Source organism: Chiloscyllium plagiosum, unplaced genomic scaffold (genome assembly GCF_037043375.1).
Source record: "Chiloscyllium plagiosum isolate Xiang-an unplaced genomic scaffold, Cpla_swu_hap1 HiC_scaffold_5, whole genome shotgun sequence".
NCBI lineage: Eukaryota > Metazoa > Chordata > Chondrichthyes > Orectolobiformes > Hemiscylliidae > Chiloscyllium > Chiloscyllium plagiosum.
Genome location: NW_028270143.1, coordinates 74,139,673 through 74,159,636, shown reverse-complemented (window position 1 = coordinate 74,159,636; position 19,964 = coordinate 74,139,673). Strand labels below are relative to the sequence as shown.

Below are 19,964 nucleotides of genomic sequence, written 5' to 3'. Positions count from 1 at the left end.
TGCTTGACACCATTCAAGACAAAGTAAACCACTCAAATGGTACCCTATTCACCATGAACATTCATTCTCTTCATGACAGACTCTCAGTGGCAGCAGTATGTACCATCTACAAGATAGAGACACAGCTGTACAGCATGGAAACAGACCCTTTGGTCCAACTCGTCCATGCCGACCAGATATTCTAAATTAATCTTGTCCCATTTGCCAGCATTTGGCCCATATCTCATTCAACCCTTCCTACTCATATACCCATCCAGATGCCTTTTAAATGCTGCAATTATACCACCACTTCCTTTGGCACTACAAATATTTACACAGGCTTCTTCAAGAGCACCTTCGAAACCACAGATGTCTACCAATTAGTAGGACAAAGGCAGCAGATACATGGCAGCATCACTAAATGTAAGTTTGCCTCCAACCCATACACCATCCTGATTTGGGACTGCATTTCCATTCCTTCATGGTCTCCAGGTTAAATTCAGGAATTTCCTTTGTAACATCAAAAGACTGCAATAGTTTGAAGAAGCGGCTCACCACCTTCTTCTCAAGGACAATTAGAAACAATTAAATGCTTGCCTTGCCAGGAACACACACATCCTGTGACTAAGAAATAAAATCTTCCACACATTTTGAAAGGCCTCGATAGTCTTTCTATGATCTGGTGCCTGGAACTGAACATAATACTGGAACTGAAGCTCAACGAGTGTTTTATAAAGATTTATAATGAAAAGCTCACTTTTGTGCTCTGAGCCTAACACATGAAGTCAAGGATTTTATGTGCTTTACAGATTTCCACAGTCCATTTAACATTACTTTTTAGCTCATATTGCTTCTCCTCATTCTTACTATTAAATTGTATACTTTACACTTTTCTGCAACAAACGTCATTCATTTGTTAAATGCACTGTCTCTTCACATCCTGCTGATCTCTGTTCCTGCCCTCTTCGATGTTACAAAGTTTATTCTAAACAACTGCAACTTGCAGTTTCTACAAAATGTTTGAAAGGAAAGACAGAAAGGACACAAGTTGGCATTTATGGCATGCCATTCTTGACTTGAGGACATCAAAAATACGTCACAGGCAACAAAATTAAATGCTGCATGTTTAAATTTTTTTGGCAGAATCTTTTCATAATGCAGCAATAAAACAAAGTTGAATTCCTTTCCACAACTTGAAAGTACAAAAGTCCCAACACCAATATAAACAAATAAATCATTTGCACCAATAATCCTTGGCATGATTGACAAGAGGTAATTAAAACAGAACTTTTATATTTATTCATCCCATAAAGCAATTACTGAATCTTGACGATTAGCAATGCTAAACTACAAATGAACAAAAGAAATCTCTCATGAATAAGTGCAATAAAATGTGCATTATTTGTACCTTTGACTCCTTGGTTGTTAGGTGACATCAGTTTGGTGGCTTCAACTACAAAGTCAAGAATGTCTTGCCCTTTATTTTCATCCCTCTTCAGTTTTGTTTGTAATAAAACTTTCTTTCTCTTTTTCTCCTTGCCTTCATTTTGCAACTCCAGCAGCAGAATCTTCACAAAGACAAGTATACAACCAAATGTGATACTGAACACAGCAAAATATGATATACTAGCATAATAAACATGGCAAATGAGATGTTGCTTATCTAAAATATCTTTGTCATTAAATGTCACAAAAACAAACAGAACAACAAGTGTGGCTGATCTGGGTGGAATGGTCTTCAGAGGGCAGGTGCGGATTCTATGGGCCGAATGGTCTGTTTCCACACTGTAGGGTTCTACAATTATATGAAATACATCAGCAATTTTATGGCGTGCCTAATCCTACTGAAAGCAAAGTGTTGACTGACCACCTACTTTAATGGTTGTGAGACTAATATTAAAAAGGAATAGAGTTTAATTTATAGACTTTAAAAGTTAGTAATTCATGCTTCTTTATTGCCATTGGCTAAAAACTGTTTAGAGTAAATGGTTATTTTCTTGCTCATAGAAAAAACTGGCATGCATATTTTTTTAATGTAAATTAGACAATCTGGGAAAGTTGAGTACTTTGTTGATTTTGTCAAATTTTCATACTTGTGACAACTCTGGAAATAGTGGGGCTTTATTTCCAGCGCATTAATATCAGCCAATAATCCAGGGAAGAAAAAACCTCAAGTTTTCCTTCAAAAGCTATCTTGGGATTTTTAACTATACCTAAATTGCTAGACAGAACTATAGTTTAACATTTCATCCAGAAGACAGCACCTTTGATACTGCAGCATGGTCCTGGTCCCATACTGAAGTGTCAGTCTGGATATTTCACTTGAACATTTTTATGGTACTTGAATCCATGATCTGACTCAAGTTAGAGTTACTTCCTCTAAATAAAACTGACACCAAAATGTTTAGTTTCAAAACATAAAAAATAGACTTGCTCCAATCTGTAAAGGAAAGGTTAAGCATGGCTACTCTTATTTTAGCCAGTATGAAGTAAGCAGAGACGGACACCAGTGACTCCATGGCAGCATTTTACCAGTAAAGAAATTAGCATCCATGCTCTAAGGATAATTGATGTGGGATAATGTACTGCATCTTGTTTTAATAATGAGGACAGCAAAGTCTGTGAACTCTAAATATTACATTTGTACTGGGTACTGTTCATTTGCTTGCTTAATGAGCCATGATGCAACAGTGAATACATTTGTGTATCAAAGATTATTTTGCATTGAGGTGCTCGGATGAGATGAAATACAACTGAAATTCAAGGTCTTTGTAACCTTCACCAAAATATTGAGTGGATAAAAGAACATGTTTCCTTTATGGACTGATCTTAAAACAATAAATCTAAACAAAAAATAAGGACAGAAGCCTAATGCAAAGAAGGCTCCAGCAACAGGACTTGATACCTTCGTGCTAGCCTTGCAAAAATGTGAATCACACTTTAACTATGTTTCAACTTAAAAATGTTGTCTTTTCAGGGTCACGTGTTTCTGCCTTGGGTTTTCATGAAACTGAAAAAACCAGATGTCAACCCATAGATTTTGGTGTGCATAGGTGAAGCGCTACCAGCAGTTTATTCATTCTGAGTACAGGACTCACTTGCTTTCTTTCTTTCACTGCTGTTGCTAATCCTCATCAGGGAGGCATTTGTACTCAACATGATGCAGCCTGATGGACATGTTGTTGCTAATTTGAACAACCGATAACAAGCCCTCCCAGTCATTAGTATTAGTTCTGCCAGACCTCAAGAAGAGTTGCAGTGTCTTGATAGCTTTTCCATGTACTTCCCTGGAATTCTGACTTGTTGAGAAGTGAGAAAACAATACTGCTCGGGAAGACATTTTTCAACAATTCATCATAGTGTACAGACCACCAAAATGTATTCTGCCTGAATATTTATAGAGCTGGCTTCAAGACAGATATGAGCATTTAATTAAAAGTGTCTAATGGAATCAGGAGAATGTGGATATGACTGGTGGAAGTTTTCTGGTATGCTTGTATGTCACTCAAGTACAGGAATGTGGTGACAGCTGCTCACTACCATAGCAGAAAAAAATCAAGCAACAACTCCAATTTGAAGAGCAAGAGAGGCATAATCCTTGCATGAAACATGTTCCCTCAGGATTGCTTAATTATTGGCTACTAAAAGTTCGACAAAGCTCCTTGAATCAAAAAGGTATTTGCGCTGAGATTTTACATGAGATCTGGCAAAAGTCTGGATCACATAGAATCCCAAACGCATGTCAAAAGTTTGTCAGAATTCTCATAAGAATGGTAATTTCAAAACATCGAAGTAATATGAACCGTGGAATGCTCTGCCTGCCAATGTAGTTAACTCAGCCACATTAGGAAGATTTAAACAATCCTTGGATAAACACATGGATGATGATGGGATTATGTAGGGTGATGGATTTAGATTAGTTCACTCGTCAGTGCAACAACGAGGGCCAAAGGGCGCTGAATTGTTCTTTGTTCAGAATCAGGGTGGGGGATATTTGTAAAGCACACAATTAACAATATTAGATACAAAATTCCAAAGGTACAAGTGACAAAAGCCATCTTCAACTTCAGAGGCATCCATCTGGTACTGACCTGGATAGCATCCTTCATCATCATAAGATGCAGAATGACATGTAGTGCTATGGACATAATTAGCACTACAGAAGAGTATGAGATGTTGAATCCTAAAAATACTTCAACACCACCCAATAAGCAACTGCACCAGTGATAATATTCTTACGGGGTACAACATTTGATAAAGGAACTTCTTGAGGCTGTGACCAGTAGTATCATTGTTGGACTGTTAATCCAAAGACTCAGCTTATGTTCTGGGGACCTGGGTTCACATTGTGCCATGGCAGATCGTGGAATTTGAATTCAATTTAAAAATCTGGGATTAAGAGTCTAATGATGACCATGAATCCATTGCCGATTGCCAGGAAACATCCACCAGGTTCACAAATGTCCTTTATGGAAGAAAGCTGTCATCCTTACCTGGTCTAGACGACTTGTAACTCCAGACCCACAGATGTGGTCAACTCTCAGCTGCCCTCTGGGCAATTTGGGATGGGCAATAATCGCTGCCTAGTCAGCAATGCTCTCATCCCATGAATGAATAAATTAAAACTTGCCTTTGTCTTGCTTCAACATTTTGCAGTTGACAATTCCAATGAGAATCTATAAATCCTTGGAAGACATGCAAGCTGCTTAACAAAAGCTGCTATGTATGCCAGCATATCTCTGGTCTAATCCTGATTTGTTTGCAAAAAAAGAGTTGCAATGAGTTCCCTGTTTTAACCTTTCCTCCAACTAACCAAACAGGATTAGAGCAGCAACAAGTTGCATTTAATTTGAGTCATAGAGTCATGGAGATGTACAGCACAGAGACAGACCCTTCGGTCCAACTCACCCATTTCGACCAGCTATCTCAACCCAATCTACTTCCACCTGCCAGCACCCGGTCCATATCTCTCCAAACCCTTCCAATTCATATACCAATCCAGATGCCTTTTAAATGTTGCAATTGTACTAGCCTCCACCACTTCCTTTGGCAGCCCATGTTACAAGCGCACCACACATTGCGTGGAAAAAGTTGCCCCTTGGGTCTCTTTTATATCTTCCCCCTCTCACCCTAAACCTCTGCTCTCTAGTTCTGGACTCCCCCATCCCAGGGAAAGGACTTTGTCTATTTACCATATCCATGCTCTTAGATTAGATTAGATTAGATTACTTAGTGTGAAAACAGGCCCTTCGGCCCAACAAGTCCACACCGACCTGCCGAAGTGCAACCCACCCATACTCCTACATTTACCCCTTTACCTAACACTACGGACAATTTAGCATGGCCAATTCACCTGACCTGCACATCTTTGGACTGTGGGAGGGAACCAGAGCACCCAGAGGAAACCCACGCAGACACGGGGAGAATGTGCAAACTCCACACAGTCAGTCGCCTGAGTTGGGAACTGAACCCGGGTCTTCACTATCTTAAATATACCCTGAAAAGTCACTTTCGGAAGTGACTTTCATTATTTCCTGGTGAAAAATCCAAGATTCTCCAGTTTTTCTTAAACCTAAAAAATTTCGATATTTTATGGGGAAATGGTGGGGTAGTGGTAATTTACATGTCCAGGCTAATTGGTCTGGAAATGCAATGAATTAAATACAAAAATAAAACATGGAATGTAAATGTAGTCTCAGTTATGATGTCCATAAAAGTATCATTTGTTGTAAAAACCTGAGGATCACTTGTATCCTTCAGGGAAAGTGTTACCTGGTCTGGCCTACATGATTCCAGATGCCGAGCAATGGATCGATTTTTAACTGCTCTCAGAAATGGCTTAGTGAACATTTGTGGGCAATTAGAGATGGTCAACAAATGCTAATCCTTCCAGTGATATCCAGATCCAATGAAAGAATAATGAAGTAAAACTATGGGCTCTTCCCTGCACTGTACCGAACATATGATTATTTCAGTCATACTTATCCACCAGTCTACAATGCCAAAGAAGTTCAGAGCCTGTCAGAGGTGATGATGGAAGTGTGCAGAGTTCAGTGTCTGGCTCCATCATGGACACCTCTCCAGGGAACCAGGGCCCAGGAGGTACCAAGAAAACCAGTGCATGAACCACCAGCAACACGAGTATGTTGTTTTCAACTTTGCCCCACACCCCCTTCCCCAGGATTCCTGCTTCCCTCCCCAGATCTCTCCTCTCACTCCCCACCCTGGTTCCTTCTGACCCTCCCCAGATCCTTCCTCCCATTCTGGACGCTGCTTCCGTCCCCCAGATCCCTCCTCTCACTCCGGATCCCACCTCCTCCCTTCGCCACAGATACCGCCTTCCAATTCGGATCCCTTTTCCCATTCCCCAGACAACAGGAGCAAAGCAACAGGTCATTTAGCACCTCCTGCTTGTCCCACCATTCAAGGAGACTGTAGCTGATCTGTGGCCTAACTCCAAACACTCACTCTTGGCCTATAACCCTTCATATGTTTGCTTAAACTCTCCAATTTAAAGCTGACAACTGATCCCATATCCACGGTTCACGGAGGACTGTTCCGAACCTCTCCCACCCGGTGTGTGGAAGTGCTTTCCAACATCTCTCCTGAACACTCCGCCATTGTGCTCGGTGGAAACAGTTTACTACGTCCGTCGTTTCCTGTTGATATCTTGGAGACTTCGATCAGATCACCCCGAACCTTCTCAGTTCTACAGAAATGACCTTAAAGCCTGAAGCCCAGCTATCATTCTTGCAAGGCCACACTGTACTCCCTGCAAGACCAAACTATCCGTCAGAAGGAGTGGCTCTCAGAAGTGCTCCAAGTGGGGTCTAACCAGTGTTTGGTATAACTGCAGCATAACCTCCTCATCAAGTCCTCTTGATATAACAGCCAGCATTCCATTACCTGTCTTGATTATTTTCTGGTTTGTGACATGTTAAAGATCCGTGCACCTGAAGCACCAGGACTGACATACCGCTGCATTTTGCTGTCTAGAAGATCAGTCCTTTATCGCTTCGAAGCACATTTGCTTACTTTGAACTCCATCTTCAAAGTTTGGGTGAAGATTTGTAGCTCGGGTGCTCGTTGTTGTGGTTCTGTTCGCCGAGCTGGAAATTTTTGTTGCAAACGTTTCGTCCCCTGTCTAGGTGACATCCTCAGTGCTTGGGAGCCTCCTGCGAAGCGCTTCTGTGGTGTTTCCTCCGGCATTTATAGTGGCCTGTCCCTGCCGCTTCCGGTTGTCAGTTTCAGCTGTCTGCTGTAGTGGCCGGTATATTGGGTCCAGGTCGATGCGTTTGTTGATGGAGTTTGTGGATGAGTGCCATGCTTCTAGGAATTCCCTGGCTATTGAACTCCATCTGCCAGTTTTGTCCAATTACTCAGATCCTTCCTCCCCTCCCCCCTCAGCACCTCTCCCTTCCCAGTTTTCTCCGCCCCTACCCCCTCAGTCCCCTCGTCGTCTCCTCCACTCTCTCCTCAGACCACCCCCCATTCAGTCCCCTCTGCCCTCCCCTCTCAGTTTCCCACCCAGACTCTCCTCCACTCCACCATAGTCCCCGATGTTGCCAGGGTTGGAGGATTTAAGCTATAGAGAGAGGCTGAATAGGTGGGGCTGTTTTCCCTGGACTGTCAGAGGCTGAGGGGTGACCTTACAGAGGTTTATAAAATCACGAGGGGCATGGATAGGATAAATGGACAAAGTCTTTTATCTGGGGTTGGGGAGTCCAGAATGAGAGGGCATAAGTTTAGGGTAAGGAGAGGAAAGGTATAAAAGGGTCCTAAGGGGCAACTTTTTCACACAGATGGTGGTGCGTGTATGGAATGAGCTGCCAGAGGAAGTGGTGGAAGCTGGTACAATTGCAACATTTAAAAGGCATCTGAATGGGTATATGAATAGGAAGGGTTTCAAGGGATATGGGTCAAGTTCTGGCAAAGGTGACTAGATTAGATTGGGATATCTCGTCAGCATGGATGAGTTGGACCAAAGGGTCTGTTTCCGTGTTATGCATCACATGATTTTGTAAACTATCAGGTCATCCCTCAGCCTCTGACGCTCCAGGGAAAACAGCCCCAGCCAATTCAACTTCTCCCTATAGTTAAAGTCCTCCAAACTTGGCAACACACTTGTAAATCTTTTCTGAATCCTTCACAACATCCTTCCGAGAGGAAGGAGACCAGAACTGTAAGCAATATTCCAAAAGTGGCCAAACCAATGTCCTGTACAAACACAACATGACCTCTGAGGGACGGCATGGTGGCTCAGTGCTTAGCACTGCTACCTCACAGCGGCAGGAACCTAGTTTCATTTCCCGCCTCGGGTGACTGTATGTGTGGAGTTTGCACATTCTCCTGGTGTCGGCGTGAGTCCCCTCTGGGTGCTGCGGTTTCCACCCACAATTCAAAGATGTGCAGGTTAGGTGAATTGGCCATCCTCAACTGCCCATAGCATTCAGGGATATGTGGGTTCGGTGCATTGGTCAGGGATGAATAATATGGTAGGAGAATGAGTCTGGATGGGTTATTCTTCAGAGGGTCAGTGTGGACTCATTGTGCCGAAGGGCCTGTTTCCACACTGTAGGGATTCTATGATTCCCAACTCCTGTACTCAATGCTCTGAACAATAAAGGAAAGCATACCAAATGCCTTCTTCACTATCCTATCTAACTGCGACTCCACTTTCAAGGAGCTATGAACCTGCATTCCAAGGGCTCTTTGTTCAGCAACACTGCCCAGGACCTTACCATTAAGTGTATAAGCCCTGCTAAGATTTGCTTTCACAAAATGCAGCACCTAGTATTTATCTCCATCTGCTATTCCTCAGCCCTTTGCCCATCTGATCAAGATCCCGTTGTATTCTGAGGTAACCTTCTTCACTTAAGGAACTCTATTTTACTGGGTAAACTTAAATTATATGCTATTATCCTCTTGACAGTGTAGTATACTTTGCACTCTTCTTAAAAACAGTGTTGTAAGTGGTTGAATGTTTTGCCAAGACACTTTCCATTTAAAAATTATGATCAATGGTGGCCAATCTAGCCTGTGCTTTGTCCGCCAACTTTATATTCAGGAGCCAACAAGAAAACTCTCCATAAGCAGAAAAACACATGAGATTTGTGTCGCTAAAATTAATGCTTCAATTCAACCTAATTGTCACTCATCATGAGAAATAACAAATTATTTAACAAATTTACATTTGACCATTTACATATCTTAAGTAAATAGTTTTAAAGTATTTTCTGGCTTACTTCATATGATTTAGTTCGATAGTCACGAGAATTTAAACTAGCAGCATTCTTAGGACGAATAACTGCAATATATATATCCTCTGGGTCATTGAGACTGCCCATGGTTGTTTCACTCCACTTGTTTATTTGGAGTCAGAAACCATCGAAATTTCTCCTGTGAATACAAAACATGATGAATTGTTTAACTTACTCTTGAAGAGAATCATTTCCTATTTAATGAAATTTGCAACTGTTAACATCAACAAATAAGGTGATCATTTATTGGGGCTGTGGAAACTTGAAAAAGCTCAAGCATTATTAGGAATCCTATATTTTCTGTAGAAAGTCAATAAAGCAACCCACTTGACTTGAACATTATGTCATCACCTTCAACGTTCATTACTTTCACTTGGATGATATCCAAGATACATTGTAGTTATGCATCCAGGCTCTTTCAACACAACTCTCCAAATCTGTAACTTAAATCACCATGAAAAACAAGGGAAGCAGATGCGTGGGAATGCCACCATCTGCAAGCTCCCCTCCAAGGCACACATGATCCTGACTTGGAACTACATCAACATTCTTGAACTCCCTTCCTTATGGCACTGTGGTGATCTCTACATTCCAAGGACAGCAAATGTGTACCAACATCAATACCCATAGCCAGCAATGCTTGGGGGGGAAGCCATGGCCTTGTGATTTTACCTAGTGATATTATTGTTAGACTATTAATCCTGAAAGCCAGGTAATGTTCGAGAGACCTGAGTTTGAATCCCAGACAGTGAAATTTGAATTCAATAAAAATCACCATGAATTATCAATTGTCAGAAAAACAAACCATCTGTTCTGGCCATGCTCTGCCAGGAAGAAAATCTCCCATCCTTACCTTGTCTGTGACTCCGGGCCCATAGCAATGTAGCTGACTTAACTGCCCGCTGGACTGGAAGCCAACAACACACAAATCCTGAAAGAACAGAAAATAATTCCCATAAATTAAAAAAGAATTGACTGACAAGGTCTTTTCATATGAACTTGTAAATTACAATAGTTTATAACAAAAATGAGAATTTGCCAAGAAAGATAGCACAAGTATTCCTCCAAGCACAGTGTCTGATGAATTATTGGATACAGATCCCAGAAACGTCCATTTTATTTTGTTCAAAATGCAGCCGTAAATCAACAGTTAGATTCATAGAATTATAGAATCCCTGCAGTGCAGTAAGGGGTCATTCTGCCCATCAAGTCTGCATCGACCCTCTGAACAGCATACCACCATGTCCCTGTAGTTATATGTAACCTGAACCTTGGCAATTCAGTTCATGAAGACAATCATTAGAATCAATCTGCACTTTTATTTGTTCCCTGATGGTTTGTGCTATAAATTTTGTGAACCTGTGAATTTGAACTGGGCTCCTTGAAACACTGCTACTTAACAGTGGTAGATAAATCCTCAATTATAACACTGAAATATGATTGTATCAGCAGATTAAAATGTTAGGCATTTATATTTAGTTTCCAAGCATTCTTACATATCCTTTTCGAAACAGTAAGTGTTAAAGTAAAGTTTAGATGCAATTATTTACATTTAAGATGATGATATTACATTTCCAACTTTTCCCAGTTCTTATGAAAAGTCATCAACCAGATGTGTTAACTGAGGCAAAATACTGTGGATGCTGAAAATCTGAAATAAAAACAGAAAATATTGATATATTTGGCAGATAAAACAGCATTTGTGATAGAAGAAACAGTTAACATTTCAGTTTGAGGGAACTTTTGAGAGGCAAATTGAAACGTTGACTCTTTCTCTTTCCAAAGTTACTGCCTACCCTGCTAAGTATTTTGAACATTTTTAGTTTTTATTTTAAAAATTAAAGTGTGTGTCTCAAAATCTTGAGCTTGTTTTATTTTGGGCTAACCACACAAATTTAGATCGACAGCGAACTACTGCTGATTGTGATTGTCAGTGCAAGACATACATCTTTGATGTTTTTAATATCCTCAGATGACTGACTGTGTGGAGTATGCACATTCTCCCAGTGTCTGCGTGGGTTTCCTCCCACAGTCCAAAAATGTGCAGGTTTGGTGAATTGGCCAAGCTAAATTGCCCGTCGTGTTAGGTGAAGGGGTAAATGTAGGAGAATGGGTCTGGGTGAATTGCGCTTCGGTAGGTCGGAATGGACTTGTTGGGCCAAAGGGCCTGTTTCCACACTGTAACTAATCTAATCAAATATTCTGTAGAAGAAAGGAAATTCTTCATTGTTCCTACTTGTATTTAATATTGCTAGTTTATCCATTTAATTTTTATTTAAAACAAATCCATACTTTACCTTAAGCCATAGGGATCTTATTTTTGCCTTCCAAAGTCAAGAAAAACTACTTTGGCAGCTTTTGCAAAGAATCCTTATACTACAAAAGCACAAAAAAAATGTATAGCTAAGGAGTAAATTTTACAAGACTGAGTGTAGACTTATTTGTGTGTTATATAGGTTAGCTGAGGTATTCAGCTTGCCTGCATGACTGGAAGTAAAACTGCCTCCAGCTCAGAGTATCTTTTTATTACCAGTGAGATAATCACTAATTGGTTGGCCTCAGGTGCTGGAAAGGGAGAAACGTCATCTAATTTACTTCCCATACCACTCCTGAACTTTACGCTGTTGACAACAACATTGCAAAGCAAGTAGCATGCAAGAGCTGTATTTGTTTAATTTGGAAACCACACTGATCCTGATATTGCCATTAGAATAGCTGTGCTATTTGTAAGTTTATCCATGCAAACCCATGCCATAGGACAGCACGGCGGCTCAGTGGGTTAGTAGAGCTGCCTCAGAGCGCTAAGAACCCAGGTTCTATTCCACCCTCATGTGACTGCCTGTGTAGAGTTTGCACATTCTCCCTGTTTCTGTATGGGGTTCCTCCGGGTGCTCCAGTTTCCTCCCATCGCCCATAGTGACCAGAGATGTGCAAGCTAGGTGGGATTAGCTATGGGAAATGCAGGGTTAGAGGGACAGGGTAGGAAGGTGGGTCTGGGTCAGATTCTCTTCAGTGGGTCAGTGTGGACTCAATGAGCCGAAAGGCCTGCTTGCGCACTGTAGAGATTCTTTGATTTTATGAGTGGAAAGTTGGTGCGCCATCCCCGAATGTTGGGCAGTCAGTGGTCATCACCTCTTGTAATTCTTGGCATATAAAAGCTAATTCCTCGTCTTCTATATCGGGGAACAGAGAAGCGTCGGAAAATATAGAAGATGAGGAATTAGCTTTTACATGCCAGGAATTACATGTGATGGTGACCACTGGCTGCCCAACATTGGGGACAATAGTGACAAACAAGATGAGTGAAGATAGATAGACAGTTATGGCAGATAGGAGAAAACCACAATAGGCTGTTCAATGTAGGCATTGAGTGACTATTTCTTAAGAGGAGAAGGAAAACAATGGTATTAAGTTGCTGGTAGGAAAGCAAAGGGGTACAAAATACAATGGGGATGGATGGAGAAGCACGAGCAAATACAAGTTAACTGCCAATAGCTGAAGGCCACATTTTCCCCACAGCAGCAATTAGATGACGAAGTCTGCAGTATCTTTTGATTTATGGATTCAAATGAAAATAAATGGTGCAGCACAAGACATCAAATACAATTAATCTTGTTTTGTTAAGATTAGCATTGTTCATTAGGTTATGACTAACATATTAACAAACCACATTTAGTTGCTTTTTAAAGCACAATAAGTCAGAATATATCAGCTGGTTACATCCAGATCATATGTCAGAATTTTTCTTCGAAAGGGAACTTGCCCTAAATGACACTAACGGGACCATGTTGGAAAATCAGTCGCACTTGTGCAAGTAAGATGTGCAACGTAGAAAGTAAAAGCATACATGTAAGAAAAATGTCCATTTCTAAAGATAATTTCTGTTGAGATTTAGAAATGTAAGAGAAAGGACAACACACCAGATTGCCAAACAGCACATCCCTTTACTCCTGTCAACAGCCTGCCAACTATCTTGTTGCCTATAATTATCCAACATCCAGACTTTAACCTGCAATTCTGTCACTGAAACAATGAAACAAACAATGACATTCTCATAAGTCACCACTACAAGTTGCATACTCACAATTGATTCTACACAAACTCCCCTTTTTAACTCGTTCGAAACAGATTTGGTAAAATGCAATTGGAAAACATTTTGGGAAAGCAAATCTTAGCAAGACTTATACACTTAATGGTAAGGTCCTAGGGAGTGTTGCTGAACAAAGAGACCTTGGAGTGCAGGTTCATAGCTCCTTGAAAGTGGAGTCGCAGGTAGATAGGATAGTGAAGAAAGCGTTTGGTATGCTTTCCTTTATTGGTCCGTGTACTGAGTATAGGAGTTGGGAGGTCATGTTGCGGCTGTACAGGACATTGGTTAGGCCACTGTTGGAATATTGCGTGCAATTCTGGTCTCCTTCCTATTGGAAAGATGTTGTGAAACTTGAAAGGGTTCAGAAAAGATTTACAAGGATGTTGCCAGGGTTGGAGGATCTGAGCTACAGGGAGAGGCTGAACAGGCTGGGGCTGTTTTCCCTTGAGCGTCGGAGGCTGAGGGGTGACCTTATAGAGGTTTACAAAATTATGAGGGGCATGGATAGGATAAATAGACAAAGTCTTTTCCCTGGGGTCAGGGAGTCCAGAACTAGAGAGCATAGGTTTAGGGTGAGAGGGGAAAGATAAGAGACCTAAGGGACAACTTTTTCATGCAGAGGATGGTACTTGTATGGAATGAGCTGCCAGAGGATTGGTGGAGGTTGGTACAATTGCAACATTTAGAAGGCATCTGGATGGGTATATGAATAAGAAGGGTTTGGAGGGATATGGGCCGGGCGCTGGCAGGTGGGATTAGATTGGGTTGGGATATCTGGTTGGCACGGACGGGTTGGACCGAAGGGTCTGTTTCCATGCTGTACATCTCTATGACTCGAAGTTACTTTAATAGATACGGGTTTAACCTGACTTGGATATCTTGGTATCCAATTTGACAGCAAGTTGAAGTTAAAACTCCACTAACTCTCCATCATAAAAAATATTTATTTTCACCGTCTGTAACTACTCTGCCTGTTCCTCAGCCCATCTGCTGATGAAACCTTTCATACCTTTACAACTTTCAGAGTGGAGACTTCCAATGGGTCTACATGGGTTCTGTTCTTTACAAACTTCAGCTTGAGCGAAAATGGTGCCTGCATCCAGCTGACATTCAACGTAAGTTACTTATCACTCTTGTTGGCTCTCAATACCCAATATTTCAAACATTTGATTTCATATTTACACTCCACTTACAGCCTTGCCTTCAATAATTCTGTACCACAATGATTACAGCCTTATATGCTCAAATCTCACACTTCATCATTCCCTTCATCCAACCACTGGTGATGCCTTCAAGCTCTTCCAACTCCACACTGCAGAATCTTCTATGAATATCCTTTTTTCTCTGTTTAAGGTCCTCCTCAAAACATATGACCAAGCTTTTATTCACTTCTCCACTAAAAATCATTGTTTCCCTGCTCATATAGGATTCTTCACAGGCGAATTAACACACTTTATATTCCAGTCAGATCCTATCTGAAGGCAAAACCCACAAATATCCATTATCCAATAGGGTCAAACATTAGAAAACAACAAGAACTTTGGCTGAATTTGCCTCTTCTCAGTTCAAGGACAACAAAAGCAGATTACGCACTTACTCTTCCTCAAATGTAGAAAAATAACTCAATACAGTCCAGAAATTAGTCTTGGGTCTTAACATTGTGTATAATCCAGTGTCTTTTGATGTAGTCTGCTTAATCCTTAAGGTCTCTTTGAAGTAAATCTTCACTATTTTTGTAATTACTATCTCCACAGTCACAGAATTGCTTGAAATTTATTTCAATTATCAGCCATGGGAAAAGGCTTTTTTAAAAAAAAGTCTTTCATGAGATGCGGGCATTCCCCTTGATCCCTATCAACATTGCCTTTCAACTGAGAAATAACTATATTATTTTAAATCTAAATCACATGTCAACAAGTTCAGGTAAGGGTGGCAGATTTTCTTCCCTAAAGGATATTTGTGAACCACATGAGTTTTTACAACAGTCATCATTACAGAGCCTAGGTTTATATTCCAGATTTAATAATCAAACTTAAAATCCATATGGTAGGATTTGAACCTATTCCCCAGAACATTGGTCTGTAAAATTATTTGTTTGTATGAAAATCTAAAAAGCTTAACCAGTATCTATTAAAGTAACTTTTGCAATTGCATTTTACCAAATTATGTTTCAAACAAATTCAAAGGAAACAGGCTTCCAATTTAAGAAATGCATAAATACAAGGTACTTATGAATGAAGATGGGCATTCAAATTCTCACTTGACTAATGCATGAATTATTCATTTATAAATACCACCAACATAAAAGACAGAAATGGAAATAGTTGATGATTGGACAGTGTTTAAAATTATTTTCAACCATTCTGATTCTGAAGCAGTCTCTGTCTGCAAACAGCAAGACCTGGTCCTATCAGGTTTAGACCAATCAGTAGCAAAAGATATTCACTTTGTATAAGTTTAAGTGAAAAAACCATTGAAAACAAGAGAATCTCATCATCTCCTCTTTACATTCAAAAGCAGTACCATTACTGAATTCCTCACTACCACCATCATAGGGTTACCATTGATCAGAAACTGAATCAGAGGTTGGGAATTATAAGCATACAACTCAAATTCTGATCCCCAAAACCTGTCAATATTTTATATATTTACTCATGGGAAATGAGTGCAAAGTATACTACACCTATTAAATGATAGCATTTAATTAAGTATATCCAATAAATCAAATCAGTTTGTTTACTCAGATGGTATGCAAATATATGAATTTCATACAGCATTTATTGCCTGTTCCCAAGTGCCCTTCAGAAGCTGATGGTGAGCTGCCTTCCTGACCTGCCACAGTATATGTGCTGTAGGTAGACCCAAAATACCACTTGGGAGGGGATTCCATGGTTTTGACCCAACAACACTGAACAAATGTCAATATATTTCCAAGTCTGGATAGTGAGAGGCTTGGAGAGGAATTTGCAGATGACATCATTTCTATGTATCTGTTGCCTTTGTTGTTGTGGATTGTAGTGATCATCGGTTCAGAATATGCTGTCTCAGGATCCTTGGGGAATTTCTGCAGTGCATCTTGTAGATAGTACACCCCACTGCTGAGCTTTGGTGGTGGGAGGCGTGAATGCTTGTGGATGTGACACTAATCAACCAGGCTGCCTTGCCTTGGATGGTGTCAAGCTTCTTGTACGTTGTTGAAGCTGCACCCATCTAGGAAAGGGGGGGGGGTGGTGGGGTGGTGAAGTCTTCCAGAACAATTCTAACTTGCATCTTGTAGATCGTGGACAAGCTTTGGTGAATTATTCTCTGCAGGACTCCTAATTTGCTTTTGTAGTCAGTATTTATATGGAAAGTACAGTTCACTTCAGTAGCCCATGGGATGTTGTTCATGAGGGAATTCAGTGATGGTAATGCCATCAAATGTCAACAGGCGATGGTTAGATTGTGTCTTCTTGGCGAAAGTCGATCATCGCCTGGCATGTGTGATGTCAATATCACTTGAAAGTTTTCAGTCTAAGCATGGATATTGTCCAGGCCTTGCTGCATATGGACATGGACTACTTCAGTACAAGGAGTCAGGAATGATGCTGAACATTGTGCCATCATCAGCGAACAACCCCGCTTCTGATTGGACGATGGAGGGAAAGGCTTTGATGAAGTAGTTGACAATGGTTGGGCCTCAGCACTAACTTGAAGTATTGCAGAGATGTCCTGGAGTTGAGAGACTGACCTTCAACAACACAATCACCTGTCTGTGTAACTGATATGGCTCTAACCGAGAGTTTTTCCTGATTCCCATTGATTCCAGTTTCATGGAGCTACTTTACCTGAAACTTTGCATAACTACACAGCAAAATTCAGGAGTGACAGAATATTCCTCCCACGACCAACCAAGTGCAGCTCCAACAACTCTCACGAAGCTCTACACCATTCAGGAGAAAGCAAAGCATTTGATTGACACTGACCCAGCATCTCTCCACCATTGGTACAAGAGGTTCCAGAATTTACTATTTACATGGCGCATTGTAGCAACTTATCAAGATTTTTTTCAATAGCAACTACAAAACGCATAAATTCTACCACAAGACAAAGGCAACTGACACACAGGAACACAACCATCTTCAAGTTTCCCATAATTCAGACAATCCTAACTTGGAACTCTATTGCCATTCTTTTACTGTTGCTCAATCAAAATCACATTGACTCTGTAGTTGGCACTGCTGCCTCACAGCGCCAGAGACTCCAGTTCAATTCCACCCTCATGCAACTGTCTGTGTGGAGTTTGCATATTCCCCTGTGTCTGCACGGTTTCCTCTGTGCTCCAGTTTCCACCCACAGTTCAAAGATGTACAGGTTATAGAACATAGAACAATACAGCGCAGTACAGGCCCTTTGGCCTTCGATGTTGCGCCAATCCAAGCCCACCTAACCTATACTAACCCACTATCCTCCATATACCTATCCAATGCCCGCTTAAGTGCCCATAAAGAGGGAGAGTCCACCACTGATGCATTGGCAATGCTAAAATGCCCATAGTGTCCAGGATCCAGCATGGCAAGCCATTGTAGTTGTTGCTGGTATGTGGATATGTGAAAGCAAAGGAGCCCTCCTAGACCTAAACTGAATAATAGAATTCATAAGCCCATATCCAGGAGACTGCACATACTGAACAGTCCACCTACATCTGGCTTGGAATAATTAAATTCCTTAGCAACATCCAAATCAGAACCAACCAAAATAAACAACTGGTTATGTGATAGAGGCCAACACTGGCACAGTTTTGGTGCTCACAGAATCAATCTTTAACAAAACTCTGGCTTGCAACCCTCAACTTTGTGCAAGACCTCAGCTAGACTGGGAACCTGTACCAGGGAATCTTTCAGGGTACAACTTCAGTTCTGGTCTCTTATAAAAAGCAGCTGGTTCAGTTGCCACTGATTGTAGTGGAAGGTGCAGGCCTTGGCTTGACGGGGTGAAATTGGTTGAGAGAGATTCACTTAGATTGATTCAACATTTTTCAATTAGAAAGTGGCTACGTGAGTGAAGGCCTCATTAAAAACCCAAATATCTTGCAGGAAGTTCTAGTAACTATCAATGGAGCCATGTTGACTAGGACGCAATTCCACATTTCGGGAAGGCCCAGCCATATGCCTTAGTGGCAAAAGAATAGGAGAAATCAGGAAGGTGGAAGGCAAAGGAATCATCAAATCAATCCAGTTTGCGGAATACGCAGCAACGGCCATACCTATTTTGAAGCACAATTGTGTAGTTTGCTTTAGTGGGGATTTTAGACATATTGTAAACTACTTTTTGCAACTGGATTAATTCCCAATTCCTTGCATAGTAGATTTAGACACAATGTTAGTGGGCGGGGCGGGGCGGGGGGGGGGGGGGGGGGGGGGGGGGGGGGGGGAGGTGGAGGCTAGCGGGCTATCCTTCCCGAAGCTGGACATGAGTCATGCATACTTGCAATTGCAGTTTGATGAGGATTCCTAGAAGTATGCTACAATTAATATCCATAGGGATTTATACCAATATACAAAACTGTCTTTTGGGCAATTTGCAGCCTGTGCAATTTTCCAGCCAATGATGCAAAACATTTTGCAAAGTCTCCCCCAGGTCGCCATTTATCGCAATGACTCAATAACAGGGAAAACAAGTATTGAGGCACATGCCTTACAAGGCAAAATTCTGTCCAGACACCGCAAGTGATTTACTAGGGTTACAGAGCCAACAGGACCAGGATATACCACTGGAAGAGAAAGTGAGGGTGCTCAAAAAATGCCCAGGTGCCCACATCTACACCAGAGCATAGGTTTTTCCATGGGATGGTGAATTAATATAGCAAGTTCATACATAAACTGGCCTCCATCCTGGCACATTTTCATCAAATCCTAAAACGGGTCAGCCTTGGAAGGCATTGTGTAGTCAAGCCATAGCTTTCACAGAAGTGAAGCAACAAATGCAGATGCATTAAGTGACCTACCGCTGGCTGATATACCACCACTGATACTGCCACTGGAAGAGTCCGCAATGGTTTTAAATTTTCTGGCCAAGCTTCCAGTCACAACTGACAATGTCAGACTTTGGACAAAGATCTGGTCCTGGCAAAACTATAACAGATGGTAGCATTGGGGAAAACCAAAGAGCTGTCATAACCAGAACTGAAACCTTTTTGGATTTGGAGAGACCAGCTCACAGTACAGGATGGCATACCATTATGGGGAGCAAGAGTCAATATCCCAAGCAAAGCCTGCAACCAGATACTGGCTGAACTCCAATGGGTCATTTAGGGTCTCCAAAATGAATACGTTGATGAGATGTTATGTCTGGTGGTCAGGCTTGGATGCAGACATAACCAAGTTGGTGGAGCAGTGTCCAGAGTGCTAACAAGGACAAAACTTACGACCAGCAGCTCCTCCACATTCGTGGGAAAGGCTGCATAAACACCCCGGACTTGGTTACATGTTGACTATGCAGGTCCTTTCATGGGCTCAATCTCCTTCGTCATTGTAGGCGCCCACTCAAAGTGGTTGGACATGCTTATAGCTCATCCATCAAAAACGGGAACAAAAATAGAAAAACTGTGCACATCTTTTGTAATACACAGAATCACAGAAGTGTTGCTCACAGAT

General features: G+C 41.3%; 1 protein-coding gene across 4 annotated transcripts in view; it reads right to left on the bottom strand.

Annotated features, from left to right (window-relative positions):
- Positions 1-19,964, bottom strand: part of krit1 (KRIT1 ankyrin repeat containing) — a 72,962-nt gene that overhangs the window by 48,634 nt on the left and 4,364 nt on the right. For 2 of the 4 annotated variants that reach the window (XM_087987317.1, XM_043690256.2), the window contains exons 2-5: positions 10,790-10,890; positions 10,093-10,170; positions 9,225-9,378; positions 1,388-1,547 (exon numbers count right to left, since the gene is read on the bottom strand). In XM_087987317.1, the coding sequence (XP_087843443.1) occupies positions 1,388-1,547; positions 9,225-9,326 (262 nt within the window). In that variant the 5' untranslated portion in view covers positions 9,327-9,378; positions 10,093-10,170; positions 10,790-10,890. The remainder of the gene's footprint in view (positions 1-1,387; positions 1,548-9,224; positions 9,379-10,092; positions 10,171-10,789; positions 10,891-19,964) is intronic. The other 2 variants (XM_043690260.2, XM_043690261.2) reach the window with 2 other exon arrangements.